This window comes from Mobula hypostoma, chromosome 1 (assembly GCF_963921235.1).
Source record: "Mobula hypostoma chromosome 1, sMobHyp1.1, whole genome shotgun sequence".
Classification (NCBI taxonomy): Eukaryota; Metazoa; Chordata; class Chondrichthyes; order Myliobatiformes; family Myliobatidae; genus Mobula; species Mobula hypostoma.
In genome coordinates, this window is record NC_086097.1 from 114,067,818 (window position 1) to 114,094,289 (window position 26,472).

General features: G+C 42.8%; 1 protein-coding gene across 2 annotated transcripts in view; it reads right to left on the bottom strand.

Annotated features, from left to right (window-relative positions):
• Positions 1-9,476: 9,476 nt before the first annotated feature.
• dipk1c (divergent protein kinase domain 1C) overlaps positions 9,477-26,472 on the bottom strand; it is a 40,100-nt gene continuing 23,104 nt past the window's right edge. The window contains exons 4-5 of one of the 2 annotated variants that reach the window (XR_010016306.1): positions 12,244-12,772; positions 9,477-12,109 (exon numbers count right to left, since the gene is read on the bottom strand). Coding sequence is in view for 1 of the 2 variants with exons in the window: in XM_063034996.1 (XP_062891066.1) it covers positions 12,569-12,772 (204 nt within the window). In the remaining variant the exon portion in view is untranslated. Of the gene's footprint in view, positions 12,773-26,472 lie in introns of both variants that reach the window. The other variant, XM_063034996.1, reaches the window with a different exon arrangement.

Here is a 26,472-nt window from a genome sequence, read left to right on the forward strand (position 1 = left end):
TGATCATCCAACTCAGAACCCCACCCCAGCCTTCCCTCCATACCCCCTGATCCCCGTAGCCACAAGGGCCATATCTAACTCCCTCTTAAATATAGCCAATGAACTGGCCTCAACTGTTTCCTGTGGCAGAGAATTCCACAGATTCACCACTCCCTGTGTGAAGAAGTTTTTCCTAATCTCGGTCCTAAAAGGCTTCCCCTTTATCCTCAAACTGTGACCCCTCGTTCTGGACTTCCCCAACATCAGGAACAATCTTCCTGCATCTAGCCTATCCAATCCCTTTAGGATTTTATACGTTTCAATCAGATCCCCCCTCAATCTTCTAAATTCCAATGCGTACAAGCCCAGTTCATCCAGTCTTTCTTCATATGAAAGTCCTGCCATCCCAGGAATCAATCTGGTGAACCTCCTTTGTACTCACTCTATGGCAAGGATGTCTTTCCTCAGATTAGATTAATTCTGATATGTGAAATACAATAATAATTTGCATAGTCAGTAATAAACCTTCATCACCAGAACTTGAATTGAATTGAATTGACTTTATTACTTACATCCTACATAGACATGAGGAGTAAAAATCTTTACGTTACATCTCCATTTATAACAGAAGAAAAGAATCATTCAAATGCACTTGTGTATTATTTATTGTATAATTTATACATTAAGATCATTTATTGGAAATTGTTTCATGACAAAACAATCTGCAATAAATGGTTGTAATAACTTTATATCATATTTTATTGTATAATCATTTTAACCTTATTCATTGTTTTCCATTTACTAAATACGTTCAGTGCTTCTAAGCTGTACCTGGAATATTTTCAATAGAAGCTGGGGGTTGTTTTTATGCATTTCTTCACTTTCTGAGTTAGACACTGCAAGGAAAAGTAATCTGTACTGTGATAACAAGCTTGAATGCAATTGTGTTTCAATTCTCCTTTTCTTTACATTCAAGTGAAAAGGCCAGAGAGAAAAAAAATCACCAGCTGAATAGTCTCTAAGAACCCTTGGGCAAAGATGTGAGGAGAAAATAATGGCTAATTTTGCTTTTAATTTATATGGAAATGAAATACTGGAGAAATGTATGATGGGTAATTGATCCAATGTCTTCAATTTTAGTGCAAATACCCAAAGATAAACTTACCCACAGAGTTTTTCTCCTCTAGACTCAGTAGTTACCTTGCAATAGTGGAACTGCCATTTTACGGTGTAATGCCCACAACTCGTGCTCAGAATCTGATCACATGAAAATGAACTTCAAAATAATGTATTCAAATAATGTTGGGTGCTGTATTTGGCATAGGAACAGATGACTTTATCTGCCAGTCTTCACTCTCATTTGATTGGCGTGGCTAATCGATCCTATCAGTAATGGATCAATGGATCACCATTTTCCCTGACTGTCAGTAATCACCGTGGGCAGTGCATTTACATATGAAATCAACTCTTGAATGAAGATTGTCTTTAGTGGATTTAAACATCCTGTTATGTCACTTTAAGGTTGTTAAATATTTCACATAGCTAGGAGGGGAAATGCTACCAGAGGTCAGATTCAGGAAGGAGAAACTGTTCAGTGATTTTACAGGTGGTCTAGGGAGAGGTGGGGATTGGAAGGAAATGCAGGAACGTCACCCCCAGGGATTGGGTTACAGTGCAGGAAGATGTTCATTGATTTCCATAAGAGCTAGAACTGCCAGGCTGGGTACATTCTTCCATTGGATTTCTTACATCCTGCTGCCACCTAGCACACACGTACACCCTGTCCGAACACCCTGCCCTTCCCCTCCTCCTCCTCATCTCACAGACACACTCTCATTCTGCTCTGGTCACTTCTCATCTTCTATTGAAATTGTTTCACATATTTATACTATTTGTTACAGAATGCCAGTAACATTACACTGTCTTACATAAACATACACTGCACTTCACACTTTGTGTCTACATGTCAACCTTCGGGCCATGCCACTCAGGGAATTGTGATAATATTACTTGTGACTGTATGTGCTGCATCGTAACTATATGCCCCCTGTGTGACTAGCCTTTGTGTAACCATGTTTTATTTAGCGGAATCATTCTTTAGGAGAACATCACACTCAACTCCATTGATCACGCTGCTACTAGTGTAGCTACATGTACTTTGATAATCGGTCTCACCGTTTGGGCCATGATGGTACACCCTGTCAGCAAGTCTCCACCAAGAAAATGGACCCAGAAGAGAGAGACAGCTGACCTATTAACAGTGCCTATTACAAGTCAATAAACTATTGATCTCTCTCTCTCACCCCCATTCTCCCTCTCTCTCTCTTCCCCTCCCTCCCTCTCCCTCTCACCCTCTCTATCTCTCTCTCTCTCCCCCCTCCCCCTCCCCCTTGGTTCCCATCTACATTCACGGCATTTCTCATGGCCCTTGATCTACTCAGTAACTTTCAATTCCCCTCATCTTCACTACTGACGTTCAATCCCTATACACTTCTACCCCCATTAAGAAGGCCTCAAAGCTCTCTGCTACTTTCTAGACAAAGGAACCAACCAGTTTCCCTCCACCACCACCCTCCTTCATCTGGGAGAACTGGTCCTCATCCTAAGCAATATTTCCTTCGGTTTCTCCCACTTTCTTCCAAACTCAAGAGATAGCTATGGGCACCAGCTATCCTACCTCTTTGCTGTCTATGTAGAACAGTCCATGTTCCAAGTCTTCCCCGATAATGCTCCCTTACTCTTCCTTCGCTGCATTAACAAATGCATTGATGCTGCTCCATGCACCCATGCTGGGATCATTAATTTCATCAAATTTGCCTCTAACTTCCAACCTGCCCTTAAATTCACTTGGTCCATTTCTGACACCCCCCCCCCCACCTCCTCTTTCTCAAGCGGAAGGGGGTTCATGGAAGGGAGGGGCATGCAGCTACAGTCCAGGTGCGGGTCGATGGGACTGATAGTTTGGTATGAATAGTTGGGCTGAAGACCTGTTTCTGTGCAGTAATGCTCTGGACTCTATGACCTGACTTGAGGGAAGCCACTAAGTAGAATCAAATGAATTAGTGACTAAGTAGAATCAGATGAATTAATAGATAATATTTTTTAAAGGGACAAAAGATTGACATTTATTGGTTGATGATTTAAGGAAACAGTTTGGGTGTCTATTTAAAAACTTCACTACTTTTGCATGCTGACCTGCTGAAAGGCCCTTTCTAAGTCAGGAAGTCATTGTTGTACAAATCATCTTAATGGTTTCAATACTGATTAAGCGAGCAGCAGCTAAGGCTTAGTATAGCAGGGGTTGGTTTCAGGGAGTGGAACTTGGAAGCTCTCTTGCCGCTACGGCCTATTAATTTATTCCCTCTCACTTCCAACTGCAGACCTTGTGACCTTTGCCTTTGAAGAGTGATACATAGGTTTAAGCTGCAAAATATGGCGGTGGACGTATGTTCGCACTATGATGGACCATTAGCTGTAAGATCTAAGTTGCTTTAGATGCCCTCCAGCCGTCTGAAGGGTAAAAGAGTGCAGGCATAGTGTACAGAGTAGAAGGGCAACCTTTTGACGAGCCAGCCCACTCTTGCAAATCGCCTGGTGCTTCCCCACAATGCGTGAACCGCTTCACCTCCGTGTTGATGGCCACTCAGTAGCAATTCCACTGAGTCTACTCTCAGTGGGAAAGAGGCAGGGCTGATGGGGGAAGTGGGAGTGCTGTGAAGACTTCCAAATAAAGTAGGTGACCTTACTTCTGGCTAAGCTGTGGTCCAGTTACCCAATGATGTGGAAATTTGCCATAAAAGCAAGAGCAAATTCTAGAACAGTCTATTTCAAGAGCGCCGTAAAAATATCAGGAACTGGTGGTGTTTGAACACAAATGTTTGAAGGTAACAGGACATTTTAAGAAAGTAAATATTTAGTAAATATAATTAGACATGTAAGTTACAAAAACTAGGAAATTAAGCTGCTTGGACTAAAGCACAGTTGGATCCCAGCTAGGTATGTTTTGCTGGGTAATGAAGGGTATAAAGAACAAACAGATGGTATGTAGGATTGTAGCTATAAGAAGAGAAACTGAACTATTTCTGCTAAAGCATCAGTGACTGCCATAGGGTTGATAAGAGTGTTTAAACTTATGAATAGTTTGGACAGAGAAACTATCTGAAAAAACTTGATAAGCAGAGGCACAGGATGAATTCCACTGTCTCCCACATCCCAAATCTACACTCGGGGTCACTTTATTAGGTACACCTGCTCATTCATACAGGTATCTAATCAGCCAAGCATGCAGCAGCAACTCCTGCATAAAAGCATGCAGACGTGGTCAAGAGGATCAGTTGTTCAGACCAAACATCAGAAAGGGGAAGGAATGTGATCTAAGTGACCTTGACTATGGAATAATTGAAGGTGCCAGATGGGGTGGTTTGAGTATCCCAGAAACTACTGATCTCCCGGGTTTTTCACACACAACAGTCTCAGCAGTTTACAGAGAATGGTACAAAATAAAACACATCCAGTGAGCGGCAGTTTCGTGGACGAAAGTGTCTTGTTAACAAGAGAGGCCAGAGAAGAATAGCCAGACTGGTTCAAGCTGATGTGAAGGCAACAGTAACTCAAGTAATCACACATTACAACAGTGGTGTGCAGAAGAGCACCTCTAATCGTACAACATTTCGAACCTTGAAGTAGATGGGCTACAGCCGTAGAAGACACTCAGTAGAAGACAGCAGTAGACAGTCACTCAGTGGCCACTTCGTTAGGTACATGAGGTACTTCATAACATCACCACTGGGTGTAGATTAAAAACAAATCCAAACAAGTCCCAATCCAAATCTTCAGTTCCAAACAGTTCACCAGTACACAGTGTTTAAAGACCTTAGTACTAAATCCTGCTGGATGCTAAATCATTCCCAACGGTTTCAGAAGCAGATTCGGCAAAAGTTGGGTTTTCTGATTTCCAACTTAAATTCTAATGTTGGATGCCAATTTCACCACAAGACTACATTTCATTCTCTAGGCTTCCGCCAGCTTCAATGGTAGAGACACCAGGACTGTTTTCCAATAATAAGGGGGAATTTGTGGATCAGGGTTGTTAAGGGTGGGGTTTTATGGCAGAATGGAAGTGAGCTTCCTGGTATACCGGAAGATTCAATTGGCCAACATGTAACTATTAACACTCTATGAAATCAGTCTATTACAGGCAAAACCATTCCTACCATTAAGCAAATCTGCAAGGATCACTACCACAGGAAAGCAGCATCCATCATCAAGGTCCCCCACCATGCAGGCCGTGCTTTATTCTCACTGGTGCCGTCAGGAAGGAGGGCCAGCAGTCTTAGGTCCCCACACAACCAAGTCCAGGAACAGTTATTACCGTACAATGATAAACCTTCTGAACCAGCATGAATAACTTCACTCACATCAACTCTGAATTGGTTCCAAAGCTATGGACTCACTTTCAAGTCATGTTCTCAGTGTTAGAACAAGGATTCATCAGTATTATTTCAGAATCAGAATCAGGTTTAATATCAGTGGCAAATGTCACAAAATGTGTTGCTTGTGGCTGTAGTACATTGCAATATGTAATAAGAAAAATATACAATACAATATAGTATATAGGTATATAAAAATATGAAATTAGCTAAGTAGTGCAAAAGCAGAGGTTAAAAAAAATTAATGAGGTAGTGTCTATGAGTTCATTGTCAATTCTGAAATCTTATGGTGGAGGGGAAGAAGCTGTTCCTGAAACATTGTGTGTTTCTTCAGGCTCCTGTGCCTCCTTACTGATGGTATCAATGAGAAGATGGCATGCCCTGGGTGACCGGGGTCTTTAATGATGGATGCTGCCTTTTTGAGGCATTGCCTTTTTAACGTATTATTGATGGTGGGGAGGCCAGTGCCCATGATGGAGCTGGCTGAGTTTGCAACTTTCTGCAACTTTTTCCAATCCTGCACAGTGGCCCCTCCATACCAGACAGTGATGCTACCAGTTAGAATGCTGTCCCCGGTACATCTGCAAAGATTTGTGAATGCCTTTGGTGACATAGAAGGTCCTCCTCAAACTCCTAATGAAGTATATGTGCTGGTGTGCCTTCTTTGTAATTGCATCAATATATTAGGATCGATCTTCAGAGGTGTTGACACCCAGGAACTTGAAACTGTCCACCCTTTCCACTGCTGACCCCTCGGTGCAGACTGGTGTTTGCTCTCTCAACTTTCCCTTCCTGAAGTCCTTGCTCTTATTGACGTTGAGTGCAAGGATATTGTTGTGGCACTGCTCTACCAGATGATCTATCTCACTCCTGTACACCACCTTGTCACCATCTGAAGGTCTGTCAACAATAGCTGCGTCATCAGCAGATTTATAGATGGCATTTTTGAGCTGTGCTTAGCCACACAGTTGTGGGTGTAGAGAGAGTACAGCAGGGGGCTAAGCACGCATCTTTGAGGTGTGCCAGAGTTGATTGTCAGTGAGGAAGAGATGGTTTTTCTGATCCACACACACTATGGGCTCCCAGTGAGGCAGTCAGGGATCCAGTAGCTGAGGGAGGTACAAAACCTCAAGTTTTGGAGCTTGTTGATTAGTACTGAGGATATCGTGTTGAATGCTGAGCTGTAATCGATAAACAGCAGCCTAACGTAGTTATTACTATTCTCCAGGTGATCTAAGGTCGAGGGGAGAGCCTGTGAGATTGCATCCATTGTAGACTTATTGTGGCAATAGGCAAATTGCAGTGGCTCCAGGTCCTTGCTTAGGCAGAAGTTGATTCTAGCCATGACCAACCTCTCAAAGTACTTCATCACAGTAGATGTGAATGCCACTGGGTGATAATACTTAAGGGAGCTCACGTTACTCTTCTTGGGCACTGGTATGATTGTTGCCCTTTTGAAGCAGGTAGGAACCTCCGACTGCAGCAGTGAGAGACTGAAGATGTCCTTGAAGACTCCCACCAGTTGCTGGCATGGATTTTCAGAGCACTACCAGGGCCTGACACCTTGTTCATCTTCTTGAAAGACATTCTGATATTGGCTTCCGAGACAGAGATCACAGTCACCAGATGCTGCAGGGATTCACACGGGGTAGTTTTATTCTCCCTTTTAAAGCGTGCATAAAAGGTGTTGAGCTCATCTGGGAGTGAAGCATCACAGCCATTCATGATGTTAGGTTTCACTTTGCAGGAAGTAATGGTCAGAGCTGACATGCATCTGATTCAGTCTCTAACTTCAGACAGGATTATTTTTTTTGCTCATAAAATAGCCTTCTGTACGTCATACCTGGACTTCTGGTGTTGTTCTTGAATGCCACATCTGTATTTAGCCCTCAGTAGACTACGAATCTCCTGGCTTTTAATTTGGGTATGCCTGAAATGGCGGGGGATAGCCATGTTTTCGTGAAGCAAGTTACACAGCATTGTCCGTAGTGCAACGATCTTGCTCTGTCTTCAATTTTATTTTCCAGAGACTATATATTTGCTAGCAGGATAGATGGGAGTGGGAGTATAACACCTCCCCATTTCATTTGTACCTGTAGACCAGTTCAGCTTCCATGTTTCCATTTTCTTAAAGGGGAATTGAACTCATGACCTGAGTCTGCAGTCTGGGATCTGCTGATTTTGAGAATTGATAGATTTTTTAAATATCTTAAAATGACGTTGCTTACTGAAACTGTGGATTTCAACTACAGTAGTCCTAAACCGGAATATTTGATGATTCCCATCGGAGCTGCACACAAAGAGTCACCTCTTATTGGTGCCATCTTGAATATTTATGTATTTATTTATTATTTACTTGCAGCTTCTCCATGGGCTGATTCAAGACTGGTGCTGCTGCCTGATGTGTTGTGGGAGTACACGGAAGATCGTAAGCAGTGAGTTGGCTGCAGGCTGTGTGCCCAGGGACACGAGTTCCTTGGACACAGAGCTCAGAAAAAGCGACTCAACAGACTTTTAACACCATTAATCAGCGAGTTGTTTGTTATGTCTCCCCTCTCACTGTGAAACGGAGACATCTCTTTTATCCCTTATTAGGGAGAGAGCGAGCCTGTGGTATGCCAAATACCAGATGAACAAGTAGTTTTTGGGGTACTGCAAGTCTGTGTCTTTATTGATGCTTTGCTGCATGCTTGAGTGCTTGGTGGGGGGGTGTCGTTGCTTTTTTTGCTGATGGGGAGGGGTCATTGCTTTGCTGCTGCTTATGCATGGGAGGGGGAGTTGGGGAGGCTTTGGGGTTCTAACATTTTTTTGTAATATAATTTCTATTTAATTTTCAGAAAGAATACATGAAAAAAATAGAATCTACCCTCCCCCCTCCCCTTAACCCTTCCCCCCCCATATATAGTCCTACCTAAAAAGAGAGAAAAAGAAAAAAAAAACATTTCTAACATTTAACTGCAATTCATTCCTTGGGGCTCTCCTCTGTTTTCATGGATGTTTGCGAAGGAAAAGATTTCTGAATGTATACATTTCTCTGACATTAAATGTACCTATTGAAACTTTTTGAAACTTCTGCCTGTCTCTAACAAGATGAAGTACGAAAGGATAGCAATACAAAGAATCATTCACCCACTGTGCCTGTATCAGCTCTTCAAAAGAGCTCTTTAGGACTGAAATTAGTGACAAAAGAAGGTCCGCCTCCATCAGTATTGTAGACATGTTACATTAACAGACTAGTCCCCACCAGAATAGTTCTAAAGCGAGTCACCTGCCTAGAAGTTCAAATCCTGCCAGACATGGTTAGTGAGTCTCTTGAAGCCTTGCTACAGATTCAATGCTGATCTCCTGTGTCTGAGCATTGTTTCACCTCTGACCCAGGTCCTGACTGCTCCATGGTAGCAGGCACTGTCATCTTCCCAAGACTGCAGACTAGGACCTTCCAAACTGACTAAAACAGCATCAGATCCGTCATGGGCACCCGGACTGGCGTGAGGAGGGTGCAAGGACCTGACAGATGATATGGGGGAGTCAAGGCATACTTTCTTCCACAGTGCCTCTCCCAGATACCACACACTTCCAATTGTCCCATGGTCTCTTCAGCTTAGGAGTTAGGGTGAGACTGTTGATTCCAGGCCTCAAACCCACATTTTCTTTACTGACTCTGCTGACATCCCACATCAATGTCAGACAAGGAGACCAAAAACAGAAGACAGAGGAGCCTTTCCAGAATTAGGAGACTTCAGCACCCTGCAAGATCATAATTATCAAAATTGTGTTGGATAGAAAGAAATGGATAAAGATGAGTTATAGAGTCATGGAGAACTACAAAGCAGAAACAGGCTCTTTGGCCATCTAGCCCATGCTGAACTGTTGTTCTTCCTACTCCCATTGACCAATACCAAGACCAAATCCCTCCATACCCCTCCCATCCATGTCCTTATCCAAACCTCTCATAAATGTTGCAATTGAACCTGCATCCACCTCTTCCGCTGGCTGCTTGTTCCACAGTCACACCACCCTCTGAGTGAAGAAGTTCCCCCCGGAGCTTCCCCTTAAATATTTCACCTTTTACTCTTACCCTATGACCTCTAGTTCTAGTCTCACCCACCATGAGTGAAAAAAAGCCTGCTTACATTTACCCTATCAATGCACCTCACAATTTTGTATACTTCTATCAAATTTCCCCTCATTCTCCTAAGCTCCAGGGAGTAATGCCCTACCGATTCAAACTTTCCTCAAGTCCCGGCAACATCCTTGTAAATTTTATAGGTACTTTCCTGTATGTAGGGAACTAGAACTCAAAGTTCAAAGTAAATTTATTATCAAAGTACATGTATGACACCGTATGCCACTCTGGGATTTGTTTTCTTGCAGACATACTCAGTAAGTGCAAAAAACATAATAGAATCAATGAAAGACCGTACCCAACATGACGGACAAAAACCAAAGTGCAAATGCAAACGAAAAGAAGAAGTAATAATAATTATCAATAAATAAGCAATAAATATTGAGACCATGAGACAAAGAGTCCTTGAAAGTGAGCCAATAGGCTGTGGGAACAGTTCAGTGATGGGGCGTGAACTTATCCCCACTGGTTCAAAAGCCTGATGGTTGAGGAGTAATAACTGCTCCTCAACCTGGTGATGTGAGTTCTGAGGCTCCTGTAACTTCTTTCTGATGGGAACAGAGAAAAGGGAGCGTGACCTGGGTGGTGGGGGTCCCTGATGATATATGTTGCTTTCCTGCGACAGTGTTCCATGTAGATGTACTCAATGGTGGGGAGAGCTTTACCCGTGATGGACTGGGCTGTATGCACTACATCTTGTGGGCTTTTCCATTCAAGAGCATTAGTGTTTCCATACCAGGCTGTGATGCAGCCAGTCAATATACTCGCCTCTGCACATCCTTAGAAATTTGTCAAAGTTTTAGATGTCATGCTGAATCTTTGCAAACTTGTAAAGAAGGACAAGTGTGTGATTTCTTTGTCATTTCATTTACATGCTGGGTACTGGACAGATCCTCTGAAGTTCCTCCTCCCGAAGTCAATAATCAGCTCTTTAGTCTTGCTGATATTGAGTGAGAGGTTGTTGTTGTGTCACCACTCAGAGAGATTTTCAATCTCCCTCCTGTATGCTGATTCATCACCACCTTTGATTCAGCCAACGTCAGCGGTGTCATCAGCAAACTTAAGTATGGCATTTGAGTTGTGATGAGCCCTCCCAGTCATAAGTATAAAGCAAGTAGGGCAGGGGACTGAAAACACAGCCTTGTAGCACATCTGTCCTGATGATGATTGTGAAGGAGATGTTGTTGCCAATCCAAACCGACTGGTGTCTACCAGTAAGGAAATTAAGGATCCAATTGAACAAGCAGATTTTGATGCCAAGATCTTGAAGTATTTTGATTAATTTTGAGGGGATGATAGTATTGAATGCCGAGATGTAATTAATAAATTGCATCCTGGTGTATGCATCTTTGCTGTTTAGGTATTCCAGGGTTGAGCGAAGAGCCAATGAAATGGCATCTGTTCTGGAGCTGATGTGCCTGTAGACAAATTGAAGTGGATCCAAGTCATTTCACAGGAAGGAGCTGATATCTTTCATCAGCAACCTCTCAAAGCACTTCATCACAGTGGATGTAAATGTTGCTGGATGATAGTCATTGGGCAGGTTGCAAAGCTCTGAGGCACTCATATAATTGAAACCTGCTTGAATCAGGTGGGTACCTCAGATTGCCAAAATGAGTGATTAAGGATTTTGGTGAACACTCCAGCCAGTTGATTAGCACAGGTCCTTAGTACTCAGCCAGGTATCCCATCTGTTCTGGATGCATTCTGTGGGTTTCACCTCCCATGGAACTGCACGCAGTACTCGAAAATTGGCCTCACCAACGCCTTATACAATTTTAACATAGCATCCCAACTCCTGTACTCAATACTTTGAATTATTAAGACCTATGTGCCCAAAGATATCTTTACAACCTCATCTGCCTGGGATGCCACTTACAAGGAATTATTGATCTGTATTCCCAGATCCCTCGGTTCTTCTGCACTCCTCAATGTCCTACCACTCTCTCTTTGGGAGAACAAACCAGTCCTCTCCTGGATTATTCTCCTAAAGTTCAACACCTCACACTTGTCTGCATTAAAGTCCAGCTGCCATTTTCCATTTGGTCGTGGTCCTGCTGCAAGCTTTGCTAGCATTTCTTGCTATTCACTATGCTCCATATCTTGGTGACATCTGCAAATTTACTGATCTAGTTTATCATATTATCGTACAAATCATTAATACAGATGACAAGTAGCTCTGATCCTTGGGGCGCATCACTAGTTACAGGGGGGCAACAGTGAGAGGGGTAACTGTCTACTATCACCATCTGGCTTCTCCCAATAAGACAATGTTGAATCCAGTTTCTTACTTCATCCTGAGAGCCAAGCAGCCGAACCTTTTGGATCAGCCTTCCATGCAGACTTGTCAAAGAACTTCCTAAAGTCCACTGCCTTTCCTTCATCAACTTTTCCTGGTAATTTCATCCAAAAGATGGTTAGACATGATCTATCACATAAAAGTTAGTGTTGTCTGTCCCGAATCAGGCCCTGTCTATCCAAATACTTATACTGAATATCCTGTCACTTAGAATACCTTCCAATAAAAAGGATCTAGTGCTTTCCTGGCCTACATAATGAATAAACTCTTCTCAGGCTTCCAGCCAGGTATAGGTATCTATTTAACCAACATTTCGATGACAAGCTGCCATTTTCTTCAGCTTCGACATCAAAACATCAGTTAATGTCAATATCTGTACCCGGCTGGAAGCCTAAGAAGAATTTATCAACTTTCCAATAACTTACCTGCTGCTAGACAACAAACTTATGGTTCTTCAATTTCCTGGCTTATTCTTAGAGTCTTTCTTGAACAAAGGAACAACATTAGCTACCCTTCAGTCAAGGATATAAAGAAATTACTCTGCTCTTACATGTTGGTTAAAACTATCCCTGTTATTGTAGATGTAAGCACCAAATCTGTACAATCGTCATGATGGTTAGACCTGTAAAGTGAACACAGTGGCTTATTGTGGATGGCACTTGGACACCATTGTAAATGAGTAATGTGGTGAGGCTACTCTTTAACTATTTGGGTCATCATTTAATTGCCTTTATTTCATTGTTCTGCCTGACCAGCCTTAAACAAGCTGTACAGTTCAGAGAAGGTGCTCTCCGTTGTCTTCTTGTCCACACTGCCATGTCTGGAAAGGTCAGCACACCTTTGCACTGCTTTATACAGTTGGGCTTGCAGTGGGTGGTACACTCTGAGTTCACTCAGCTGGGGTGAGAATAAAGGACGGAATATTTTATCACAAATGACCTGTGAGAAACAAATAAATAAATTAGTCAAATTTAAGCAAGCGTTTTATGGTGATTCACCCACTGCTGGAACAGAAAAACAGGGCCAAAATATTGCAAAACAATTGTAGGTTACTTAAGGTTGTCATAGCTGGGGAGGTAGTGGGGATAAGCGCCCATCACCCATTAAATATTCCCATGTGTCTCAAACAGCCTTTTTTACCAAGTCCAGCTCCTGGCCTTCATGTGTGACCTGGCCACTAAGCCCTGCAGAGCTGTTCCTACTGACAGGAGGAGGAGCGAAAAAGGGCTACTGGTGCCTTAAAACCAATTATTTCAGACAGATCGGGGGGGGGTTGTCAGCTCATCTAGGGGAAGGAAAGCTCTGATCTCAAACCTCCGCTGCCTTGCAGCTATGCCTACTCCTGGGGAAGGCTTCGGGAGTAAACCTCGAGGAAAAATTTGGAGCTAGAGTCTCTATGGCCGTTTTACCTTGAGTCTAACACTGACTGGTAACTCCTACGATGCCGCTGGTGCCAAACTGTATTGGTCTCTGCCGTTCCTTTGGATTCATCAGCTGTGTGGAGAGGAGGAGTGTGCTGCAAGGGAAACCACTTGCTCCCATATCATACTGCCCTGGCTTGCATATCATGTAGACAGCTAGGACACAACATATCGTACTGCCCTGGCTTGCATATCATGTAGACAGCTAGGACACAACATCCACGGTTCAGCCCAACCAATAGAAGGCCTCAGTTATTGAATTGTTATGGATAGTGATTCATTCAGCCTATCAAGCTTATGCCAGCTCCTTGTAGAACAAACAGATGAGATTCCAGGGATGCTGGAAATTCATAGCAACACACATAAAATACTGAACCTGATGAAGGGAAACATCCACTGTTTATTCCCCTCCATAGATGCAGCCTGACCTGCTGATTTCCTCCAGCATTTTGGATTCTTGTAGAATAATCTACTTTGTAGAGCAGGGACACAGCAGCAAATCAGGCTACTTGGCCCATCAAGTAAGCTCCATCACACCATCATGGCATGTTTAAAATCCCTATCAACCTCATTGTCTTACCTTCTCTCTGTAACCTTTGATGCCCTTGAAGAAGAAAGCCCTTAACCCTGAGTGCAGTCATCGGCACGCCGTCTTTTGCCGGCTTTGTTTTTAGCAGGCTTTCTAATTTTTACGAGGCTGACACTCAACCCAGCACGGATGGAAAGTGTGCAAGGGAGCCGGCTGGACTCGAACTCGGGAGCCTTCGCTCTGAAGTCCGGCGCTGATGCCACTACACCACCAGCCGGCCCTTTGATGCCCTTACTAATCAAGAACTATCAACTTGCTCTTTAAATATACCCATTGTCTTGGCCTCTACAGCTGCCCCATCCTCAGTCCCACTCATCTGTTCTTCTCCTGTAGCCCTGCAAATTTATTCCCTCTTAGATCTGCAACCAGTACTTTCTGAAAGTCCTGGCTGAATCTTTTTCCATCGTCCTTACAGGTAGTGAGTTTCAATTGATAAGCATTCTGCGCAAGAAAGCTTTTCTTCACTCTTCTCCTCTCTCCTTTGCCCATCACTTTGCTTCTTGCTTCCCTGGTTCACCAATGACATGCAAAAGGGTATCCTTTCTATCATGGAGTTGGAAGACTGTGTGGGTGGGTGGGTGAACGGAAGGGAGGGTGCAAAGGAAGAAAGGGGCTTGTTTTGCTGTTGTTTTGTTGCTTGTTATGTTCCGTGTGGCTCTGCTGAGCATTCGGGGCATGTCACGTGATGCTAGAATGTGTAACAGCACTTGCGAGCTATCCCCACCACGTTCCTAGGTGTGTTGGTTGTTAAGGCAAACAACACAATTCTTTGTATATTTTGATGTACATGTGACAAATAAAGCTAAGTTTTATATTTATCTTTAGACATTGTGATTATTCTACATTTATAATAATTTTTAAATGACCAACAGATCTGAGCTGGAGCGATAGGTCTATAGGAAAGCAAAAATGGATTGTGCAGCATTCAGGATCAATTTATTTCCTACCTTTGTCTACCAATCCAATATACTACTTTCTATTGCACGTGAAACTCATTCATTTTTAAAGGTAGAATCATTCTGTTCTAGATTAAAGATGGAGTAATATATGTAAAGTTTCTAGGAAGAATTCTTTCCGAGTCAAAGATTTCATTAAATATTGAATGTGAAAGCTGGAGACACGCACACAAATGCATTTGTGAGTCTGACCTAACACTCTGTAGATGGATTCATCTGGGCTCTGTGGGCATTAAAATTTCAAAATAATCGTTATGGATGCCCAGAGAGAAAAATACTGCCAATGTAACAAATCTACTCTGATCAAGGCAGTCACATCATTGACCATAGAGCAATACAGCACACTACAGCCCCTTCGGCCTATGATGTTATGCCGACCTTTTAACCTACTCTAAGTTCAATCTAACCCTTCCCTCCTATATAACCCTCCATTTTTCTATGTGCCTATCTTAGATGTCCATAATCTATCTGCCTCTATCACCATACCTGGCAGGGTGTTTTACACACGCTCCACTGAATTACCTCTGGCATCCCCCTATACTTGCGCCCATTCACCTTAAAATTATGCTTTCTCCTATTAGCCATTTGGCCCTGGGAGAAAGTCTCTGTCTATCCACTTGATCTATGCCTCTTATCATCTTGTGGACCTCTGTCAAGTCACTTTTCAACCTCCTTCAGTTTAGAGGGTTATGGAAAATGTTTGCTCTGTGGTAGCATCTATGATAGTGCAGAAGGCTGGGCTTTGGATCCTTGAGGCTATGGGACCTCTAATGGGGAGACTGAAATCTACATAGGCCAGTTAGTTGCACTCCAAGACTAATAACATCATAGAGGATTTTGCTGCTGGTGTCGGGGAGGCTTTACATGAGTTTGGCACTGGGAAAGGAAATTTAACTATGAAAGGCAAGAGCAAAATAACATGAAAACAGGAGTTTGTAAATGAGCCTGGAAGACAGAGGAATGAATTGGAAAACAGTGAGAAAAAAGCTGGGAAGAAGCATTTTTTTCCATATTTGAGAAGAGGTGAGGGCAGCATCAATGGTAGAGAAAGGGAAACTCCATTCTTTGAAGAAGGAAGACATCTCAGATGTTCTGGAATGGAAAGTCTCAGCCTGAGAAAAGATGTAACGGAGACAGAGGAATAAAAAAAATACAGAATAGCATTTTTATAAGTGACAGGGTGGGATGAAGTACAATGAAGATGCTTACCCACAGCTCCTCCATTTCCTGGACATATCTCAACATATACCCTCAACATATCTTCCCGTTGTCATGATATTAATAGAGTTCCCCTTGTCCTTACCTACCAACACATGAGCCTCAGCATCCAGCACATCATTCTTCATAACTTCCACCATCTTCAGTGGAATCCTACCAATAAGCAATCTTTCCCTTCCACCCACCTCCACATTCTCCATTTTCTGCAGGGATCGCTCTTTCCATGACTCCCTTCTTCATACGTCATTCCCCACCGATCTCCCTCCTGACACTTATCTCTGCAAGCGGGACAAATGCTACACCAGCCCCTATACCTCCTCCCACACCACCATTCAGTGTCAGGACTGCACAGGCAGGCACCTCTCAGTCTCCATCCAGTTAACAGGAATCACCTGGCACTCCTTTCCAACTCATCACCTGCAGCCTATTTAAACCGAGCTCCCACCTACAATCCTTGTTCACTCAAATTAAACAACCAGCCTCAACCAGTTGCTCCTAGCTTCTGTTAACCTTGTTGCCTTGCTGTGTTGAGAACCAGTTCTCCCTTGTTTTGTGATCTCTCATAGCTTATTATTTTGCAGTTTCTTATTAAAGTTATTGCTCACTGCTAAATCACCTCTGCTGCTCTGCATTTGGGTCAAGCCTCGACATTAGTTCAGGATCCAGAAGCAACAGGAAATCATTAACCAGCTTCTCACCATTCTCTTCCAAATCTGTCTTGATACAGAAGTCTCATGACAGTCAATGTCTTCTCTCTAAGCCCTGGATTCCAGTGCCCAAATGCTTGAAGGATTATCAATGCAATGCTGCATTCTCCGGTCTCAGAGTGTCTTACACTTCGAGCTCCAGTCATCTCTGTATTCTATAGACCAAGCCAAGATTGCCTTTGTCACCTCTCTCTCTCACGATGGGATGAGCTCTGACCTGGGCCACTGCTAAAAGGGATAATAAAACCACCATTTCCCATAAATAGGAATTTATTGCTGAGATGTGCTGGGTTGTCAACAATTCAGAAAGCGGAAAAGGGCAGCAAATTGGATACTTCACTTGCATTAAAGGAAGGCTGTGTCCGGGAAATGGCACCATCAGATAAAGATGAGGGGCCTTCTATCTGGTAAGCTCCCTCCAGCGTCTGATTCCAGAACCATAGCCCAACTCACTGTCTATGTCCTCCTCCACACCCCGACAGCTCTATATACATAGGAAATTCTGGTGGATTCCCATTCAACTGGTAATTGTCTGGCCCGGATTCTGTATGGGTAGCTTGGACAGTCTACTAAGCTTATCTCTCACCTCTTCTGCATCACCACCATTAGTGGACATTTCTTGGGGTCTGGGATGGTCAAAGCGCTCGCACCGCCTGTGTACATCAGCATTGGAGAGCACCGTGAGTCCATCCAATTCCTCCTGATTGACTCTAGGCGAGGCTACAGGACAGAACAAGAGACTCCTGGGCAAGACGAGGGAACTCCTGGACAGGATGAGAACACGAAGCCTTGACTTGGTACTCAGGAACCTCAAAACCTTGGTAAACTTGGGAGACAGGAACGCAGAACACAGAGCCTTGGTAATCTTGGGAGACAGGAACGCAGAACACAGAGCCTTGGTAATCTTGTGAGACAGGAACTCAGAGCCTTGGACGAGGACTGGATGCTTGGAGCTTTGGACGAGGACTGGATGCTCAGATCCTTGCACTTGAGAGACAGGAACATGGAACACAGAGCCGGGACCCCTCCATGGGAACAGGAATTAGGGCCAGGACTCGTACATGGGACACAGAGCCAGGACCCCTCCTTGAGAACAGGACTTGGGGCCGGGGCTCTACACAGAATGCCGAACAAGACGAGACGGTTCTCAACACTAAGTAGCGGCAAACAGCCGGACCTACCTAGCGAAGGCGTGGACCCAGAGACAGTTCCGAACACTAGGTAGCAGCAAATGGCCAGACCTACCTAGTGAAGGCGTGAACACAGAGACAGTTCAAAACAATGATAGACAGTTCCTTATTTTGCTCCAGCAGTTGAACTTGACAGCAGTGCAGACGAAGTTTGCAGGTGAGGGTTACAGGTGAGGCAAGGCTTCAGACACAGGTTGCAGGGCAAGGCTTGAGGAGGAAGGTGAAGGGAGGGGAAGGGAACAGTCCAGCAACTGAAGCTTCTTCTTCCTCCTTGAGTTTTTATGGCAGTTGGCATCCACACTGTTGCATTACTACCATCTTCAGGATTTATTGTACCTCATTTTCCATTCACTTTAAAGTCGTTTTTCCAGTCCCGTCGCCCTTAAAACACCAAACAACCATTTCCTCCCCTGATCACTCTCCCCACATTCCAATAAACCTTTAACACTGTTCTCTACCAGTCCTATTTTGCGTAATTGCTGTAACATTTGTTGCCTTTCCTGTGCAAATTTCCTGCATGAAATAGGGATATGCTCTACTGTTTCAGTCTCCTGACATAGATCGCAAAAACCTGTTGGATGTTTATTTATGATGGCCAGAGTACCATTAAGGTTGCTGTGCCCAATTCTCAGTCTACTTATGATTACTTGCTCCTTCCGCTTTACTCCCCTACTTCTTCCCATATCTACTCTGTTCTGAATTGAATGTAAATGTCTTCCTTTTATTGCTCTATCCCAATGCTGCTGCCACTGTTGATTTATCCTTCTCCACACTATGCTCTTCCCCTCTGATTTTGATAGCTTAATAATGACTGCTATAGATCCTTTTTTGACTGCTGCTTTTGCCAGCCCATCTGCTGTCTCATTTCCCATAATACCCAAATGTGCTGGAACCCACATGAATGCGATATTTTTGCCTTGTCTAGCCAGTCTCGAATTTGCAAACAGGATTTCATAAAGCAGATCCTGGTGACCTCTAGCTGTACCCACCTTAATGCTTGCAAGGGCCGATATAGAATTGCTACATATCACAATATTATTACAATCAACCTGCTCACTCCATTCTAGTTTAACAATATGGCAAACATTTCAACTGCATATACACTCAAGCAATTAGGTGTTCTCTTGCTAATTTCCACTCGATAACTTGGTACAACAATTGCAGACCCTATTGCACCTGTTTCTGGATCCTTTGATCCATCTGTAAAAATCTATATGCCTTTATATTTACATTCCCTATAACTATGATATTCACTGAGTATATCAGCCGTCTTATTACTGTGTTCAATCTTAAGCAATTCCAAATCTACGGAGGGATTTTCTAATACCGAGAAATGTCTGACAGGCTACACCACACTTGAACAAAACTCTTTATCGTATACACCCATATCTTTTGCTGTTTGCTCTCCTGTCCAGCCAAAACTTTCTTTTTGTGTCCTCTCCTTCTCCCAGCATGTCTGCAACACCCTTTCTGTAGGATGGCTATCACCATGCCCTCTTAATTTAATTCAGTAATTAGCCACAGCCCCAATGGCATTTCATTTGCTTCAATCTGGAGTGCACACACTGGGGAAGTTCTAACCGCTCCCCAGCACACCATTAGAGCCCGAGGTTGCATGATATCCAGTTCTGCTAGCGCAGATTTTGCTGCTGACCCATATACAATACTTCCATAGTCTAATCTTGATCTTATTAATGCTACATAAATATAATTCAGTGATGCAAAATCGGCACCCCATTCCAATCCAGCAAGACACCTCATGACATTTATCACATTTTTACATTTAGTAACTACATATCTAACATGTTCTTTCCATGTTAATCTCAAGTCAACGTGCACTCCCAAAAAACGAAAACTTTCAACTCTCAAGCAACACACATCAAGGTTGCTGGTGAACGCAGCAGGCCAGGCAGCATCTCCAGCATCCGCAGACTTCCTCGTGTTTGCGAACTTTCAACCCTCTCCAGGTTACTTTCATACAGATTCAAATTAAGTCCCTGAACGTTTTCCTTGTAAAGAACATGGCTTTTGTCTTCTCCACTGAAAATTTAACACCCCACTTTGTCCCCCACTCTTCAACTTGATTAATTCTACCTTGCATTTCCGTAACTATATGTTCAATATTTCTCCCTCTTTTCCACAAAGCCCCATCATCTGCAAACAATGACCTCCCCACTTCCGTTGGAATATTTGTGAATGTATCATTTATCAAAATGAAGAATAAAATTGGACTCACTACACTCCCCTGAGGCATCCCGTTTTCTACAACATACTGGCTTGATAGCTCTGATCCTATCCTCACCTGAATAGTTCTCCCGTTTAAGAAGTCCTTAACCCAATTGAACATCCCCCCCGCCCCGATTCCCATTAAATGTAGATTGATTAGGAGACCCTCTTTCCATAACGTATCATAAGCTTTCTCAACATCAAAAAAAACTGCAACCACTGTCTCTTTATTTACTTGAGCTTTTCTTATTTTATCCTCTAGACACAACACTGGATCCATAGTATTCCTTCCTTTCCTGAACCCGCTTTGATACGTAGCCACCATACTTCTACTTTCCAAGAAGTACACTAACCTCTCATTTATCATACCTTCCATAAGTTTACATACATGTGACATCAAGGTAATTGGCCTGTACTTTCCTAACCTGCTGGCGTCTTTCCCAGGTTTCCTTATTGGAATAATTATTGCCTCTTTCCAGCTCCCTGGTATTCTCCCTTCATCCCAGACTTTGTTATACAGAAGTAGTAGTTTCTCCAGACTTCCTTCACTCAAGTGCTTTATCATACCATAACATATTTCATCTTTACCTGGTGCAATCTTTCCTGTTTTAACTAGTGCCTTTCTTAATCTCCCATGCTGGAAGGGACATCTGGCACACCGTCAAGGTTAGTTTTCCTACATAAAGCCTCCATATTTTCAGCTTTTGTTCTCTCTACCTCTTCTTCCCTTCTCAGACAAATTATTGGAACTATGTACCATAACAAAAGTGTTTGCCAACGACTCTGCCTTTTCCTTATTTGTTACTGCAGTTACATTTCCATCAACCAGAATTGGGTACCTCCACTCTCTCCTGTCCCCTCCCATCCTTTTTATCATCCCCCACACCTCTCCTACTTGAGTTGTGTTTCCGATTGAATCACAGTACTTTCTCCAGTGCGTCCTTTTAGCATGTTTTATAGTCCTCCTTACTACTGCCTGAGCTTGTTTGTACTGAATCATATGTTAGAAGTTATGAGTTCTTTTAACCAGTTTAAATGTCTTATTTCTATTTCTCACTGCTTCCTTACAATTATCATCCCACCATGGTATTATTCTCTTCTTTATTCTTCCTTTACTTTTAGGAATGGATTCTAATGCAGCTGATATTATACCTTGTTTTAATATGCTGTCAAGTGTTTCTACATCCATTCCATCACTGACCTGACTTATATATCTATCACTTTTTTCCAGAAACTTCTCCCAATTGACTTTCTCAAGGATCCATTTCCCACCTGTATTCTCTGTGACCAATGAGGTAGAAATATTTATCTTGCACCAGATTGGGTAATGATCACTCCCTACAGTTCCTTCTTGGTACACTAACCAATCACACACTGATGCAATGGAGTTTGATACTAATGTAAGATCAAGCACAGATTCTTTACCTGTATTAATATCAATTCTAGTACTACTGCCATCATTTAGGCACACTAAATAGTTCTCATCTAGCAACTCCTCTATTACCTGACCATTGATGTCTGTTCTGTCACTCCCCCATAATACATTATGTCCATTAAAATCATCACACCAAACAACATTACTTCTATTCAGCCCTTTTATCTCCTCAAGCTTGTTTAACTCTAGTCTTTTGCATGGATTATAAGAATTCACAATCACCAACTCTTTCGTTTCAGCCCATACTTTTATTACCACTTACTCTTGTTCACTTCCTATACCTAGTATTCTATAAGGAATACCTTGTTTTATATAAATTGCACATCCTCCTCCTCCCCCCTCTCTCCTGTTTCACCTTACAGCCACATAACCATACAAAACAAAATCCAAATTAGGCTTTAACCAGGTTTCCTGGATACACACAACATCTGGCTTTTCTCTCCTACTAGCTATAAACTGCTTGAAATCTTGTCCATTAGCAATCAGGCTTCTTGCATTCCACTGAAGTAGTAAATTTATTAGTAATATCAACACACACATACTGCCTCTTGACTTGACTGTACCCTGAGTTCATTGTTTACTTCTTCCCATTTTAATCCTATCATACCCAAACGGTGCTCTGCAGCTTTCACAATAATCTGAATCCTTTCAGTTTTAGATTTGATCTCATAAGTTGTGTTTACCACTCCTGTTATAAAGGTCACCAATTTCTTCTTCTCTATCCATGCATTCTTCTTATCTTGCCTTTCTTTAGCTGCCGCTTGCTCTTTGCGACATCCTCCCTCATTCATTTTCTTCTGTCCTGCCAACTTGACTGCCTCAGCATATGAGACTTTTTCCTTCACCCTGATCTGCTGCACCTCCACCTCTTTTTTTCAACACTTCACATCCCCAGTACGCTACACTATGTTTACCTCCACAATTACAGCACTTTGGTCTCACTCTGTCTCCACATTTTCCATATTCATGTTCCCCACCACACCTTGCACATCTTCCCTTTCCTTTGCACACTTTGGCCACATGCCCAAACTCCTGGCAATTGAAACAGCTCATAGGTTTTGATATATATTCTCTTACAGTGTATCTGAGAAATCCAAAATATAACTCCTTTGGAGGCACCATATCCTCAAATTCTACCAGAACAGTTTCAGTCTCCCTTTTCTTTGCTCCCCTTGTCATTCTTTTCACACTCTTCACTGAACCATTCCTCACTCTCAAGTTCTCCACTATCTCCTTCATATTAACACTGAGGGGAACCCCGGAGATCACCCCCTTGCAACTATTGACCCTTTGTGCTCCAAATCTTACAACCCTGGACACTTTGACTTTCCCAACATTAGTCACCTTCATTGCCTTCTCCATCTGCTCTTCAGCTTTACATCCTATCAGCAGGTTTCTAACTCCTAAAATTCTTGCATGGTTCACTTCCCCTACCTGCCCTCTGATAATTTTTGTCAGCTTAAGCGGGTTGATTTTATTTACTCCCCCTTCCTCCTCAAATCTTACCATTACATTTAGCAATTTTGCCCTCGGGCCCTTCTCCTCAACTTCTCTTCCCTCACTTTCCAATCCACCTACCCTAGACCCACCTCCTTTCTTTCTCTTCCAAACCTTCACCTTCCTGTTCTTAGTCTCTCTCCCCACCCCTTCCTACTCAAACTCCATGCTGTTGCTGTCACCATCAGCCTCCCTCCCTGCCATCTTATCAGAGTTTGCAAGGAACTGTGTGCGAATATCGTTCCGGACCTATACAGGCCATCAGTCAATATTCCCAAAGGATGTCCCCCACAACACCCCAGCAGTTCCAGCACCTCAGTCTCATCCAGAAACCATGAGCAGCAACCAGCCAATGTCCAACCGCCAGCCGGAACTCAGCCAGCACTCTGCCAGCCAGCAACTGAAGCTGAACCAAGGTGCTATTTGAGTAGCCAGCCCAAAATGTGAATAAACTGCCTCAGTTAGAGCACCCAACAGTAAAAGGGAAAACCAGAAAACCTGGAATAAGGAACGATGGACCGGACCATGGACTGGAATCCGGACTTCATGGACCAGGCCATGGACTGGAATCCGGACTTCATGGACCAGACCATGACAGGAATAGAGATAAGGAGGAATTTCTTTGGTTAGAGGATGGTGACTCTGTGGAATTCATTGCCACAGACGGCTGTGAAGGCCAAGTCACTGAGTATATTTAACGTGGATGTCGATAGGTTCTTGATTAGTCAGGGCGTCAAAGGTTTTGGGGGTGAATGCAGCTGAATGGGATTGAGGGGAATAATAAATCAGCCAAATTGGACTGGCAGAGTGGACTCGATGGGCTGAATAGCCAAATTCAGATTCAACAGTATGTCTTATGATCTTCCATTCCAGTCTAATGATAGGTCCCAGCCTGCAGCGTTGACTGTTTTTTTTCTCTTCTCCACAGAGGCTGAGTTCCTCTAGCATCTTGTGTGTGTGGTACACTGCATTTCCAGCATCTGCACAATCTCTTGCATTTAAGAAAGCAAAAGGTAACTTGAGGTAATGCTGAGTGATACAGGTATTGCAATTAATATGTAATGCATTTTGTATTGCCTGTACGGACTGAATATGCAAAGTAATTAAAGGTGACCTTGAAAATGCTGGTGTACAGGGGGAACTTCGGGTGCAAATGCATGGTTTCCTGAAATTGGCAACACTTGCTGAAAAGGGTAGTGAAGAAAGCGTTTAGCTTGCTTCTCTTCATATGCAGGGTTATTGAATATAGGAGCCGGGACATAATGTTGCACCTGTGCAAAATATCAGTTACGCCACACTCTGAATATTTTAGACTCTTCTGGTCACCACACTATAGCAAGTATGTTCTAGTGCTTGAAAGAGTGCAGAAGAGATCCACCAGAATGTAGTCTGGAATGGAGGACTTTAGTTACAAGGAGAGATTGGATAGGAGGGAATGGTGCTCACTGGAGCACAGGAGGGTGATGGTTGACCTTATAGAGATTTATAAAACCAAGAGGGCCGTAGACAGTGTAGATAGTGTTTTTTCAAGGGTAGGAAAGTCTAAAACTAGAGGACATAGTTGTAAGGTGAGAAGGGAAATGCTTCAACAAGGTCTGAGGGGCAATTTTTCACACAAAGGATAATGCACCACTATTGGTAAAGGAAGTTGTCCTGGTTTCATGAATCTTTTGCCCATCACCGTTTTACTGAAAGCAAAATAAACATGTTAATTGTGATCCAAATAGCAATTAAACAGTGAGAAATATGTCACTGGAGTTGGAGGATTTGATGGTGAAACTGGACTTTTTAATTTTGTTTAAAAGTCTAGACATTTTGTTAAAGACTGAAATGACTGCTTCAAAACTCTGTGTATCTAAATCTTTCTTTAAGGGACCTGAAATTAGCCGTAACACCCATCTGTGGCTGACCAAGACTTTTGTGAAGATTCTGTGCCTTTCTCCATAAATCCTATGTTATCACAATATATCCTGTTACTTTTGAAGATGGCGTGCAAATCCTGTGGAACTGTGTTATTTAATTCAAATTGTCTCCTCTTGTTTATTCTGTCAAAATATATCATTCAACAATTCTCTTCTCATCCATCTCACAGTTTTAGGCAATTGGCAGAAGAACTAAAAGAAAGATGACAAGAAAAAATTTGAGACAGGAATCGTCACTACATTTCGAAAGCATCTGGATGAGCAGCTGAAGAGCCCCATTACCCACCAGGCAATTGGCTGGCAGCTAGGGAATTGAATTAAACTGAACTCTCTTTATGGCAGCATTAACATGATAGGTCAAGTGGCCTCCTGTGCTGCAAATTTCTGTGATCCTGTGAGAGTGCTATGGCTATTGTCAACAGGCAAGTGTAATGTTGAATTCATACCAGTGAGGAAAATGAGAAGATTGCTGGAAAAGTTACTGGGGGGTGCAGGGATGGCTTTAAATGTAAGTGTAGATATGATGCATTGAATGGTTGGATTAAATATAGAAATGTGGAAGCTGAGCACAATAACGAATGCCAGTAACATGATGAAGGATACCAGTCACCCTGCAGCTGGACTATTATCAGGGAGAAGGCTACGTAGCATCCATGTCAGGATCACCAGAGTCAGTTACTTTCCTCAAGCATTAAGGCCGATCCACTCCTCCACCAACTAACCCACCCCTCCACACCCACCAACCCTACTATGTCATTTCCTGTCAGTCATCTTATGTACAGACACTGCTGTGTCTTGCATCACTTTATGGGCATACAAGCTATCTTATGTATTTATATTTATTGTGTTTTGTTTATAATTCTTTATCTTATTGTGTTTCTTTTTGTGGTGCATTGGATCCAGAGTAACAATTATTTTGGTCAAAGCAACACACTCAAAATACTGAAGGAATTCAGCAGGTCAGGCGGCATCTATGGAAACAGATAGTTGATGTTTAGGGCCAAGACCCTTTTTCAGGACTGAGAAAGAAAGAGGAAGATGCTAGAATAAAAACCTGGAAGGGAAGGAACCTAGCTGGAAAGTGATGGGTGAAGCCAGCTGGGTGGGAAAGGTCAAGGACTAGAGAAGAAGGAATCTGACAGGAGAGGAGAGTGGACAATAGGAGAAAGGGAAGAAGAAGGGAGACCCCGGGGGAAGTAATAGGCAGGTGAGAAAAGATAAAAGGTCAGAGTGGGGAATAGAGGAAGTGTGAAGTTTGGAAAATTAGGTTAGTGGAAAGAGAAATCAATATTCATGCTTTCAGTTTGGAGGCTACCCAACCGTTAATGCTTGTATGCTGGAAATGACATTAAACAATTTTGAATCTTCAATCTTGGATACTGAGGACAGGTGATGGAAAGACAAGAAAAAAGTATCAGGAGTCAGAGTCAGTGTCTGGGTGGTAGAAAGATTTAAAGTTAAAGATGGAGCTAGAATTT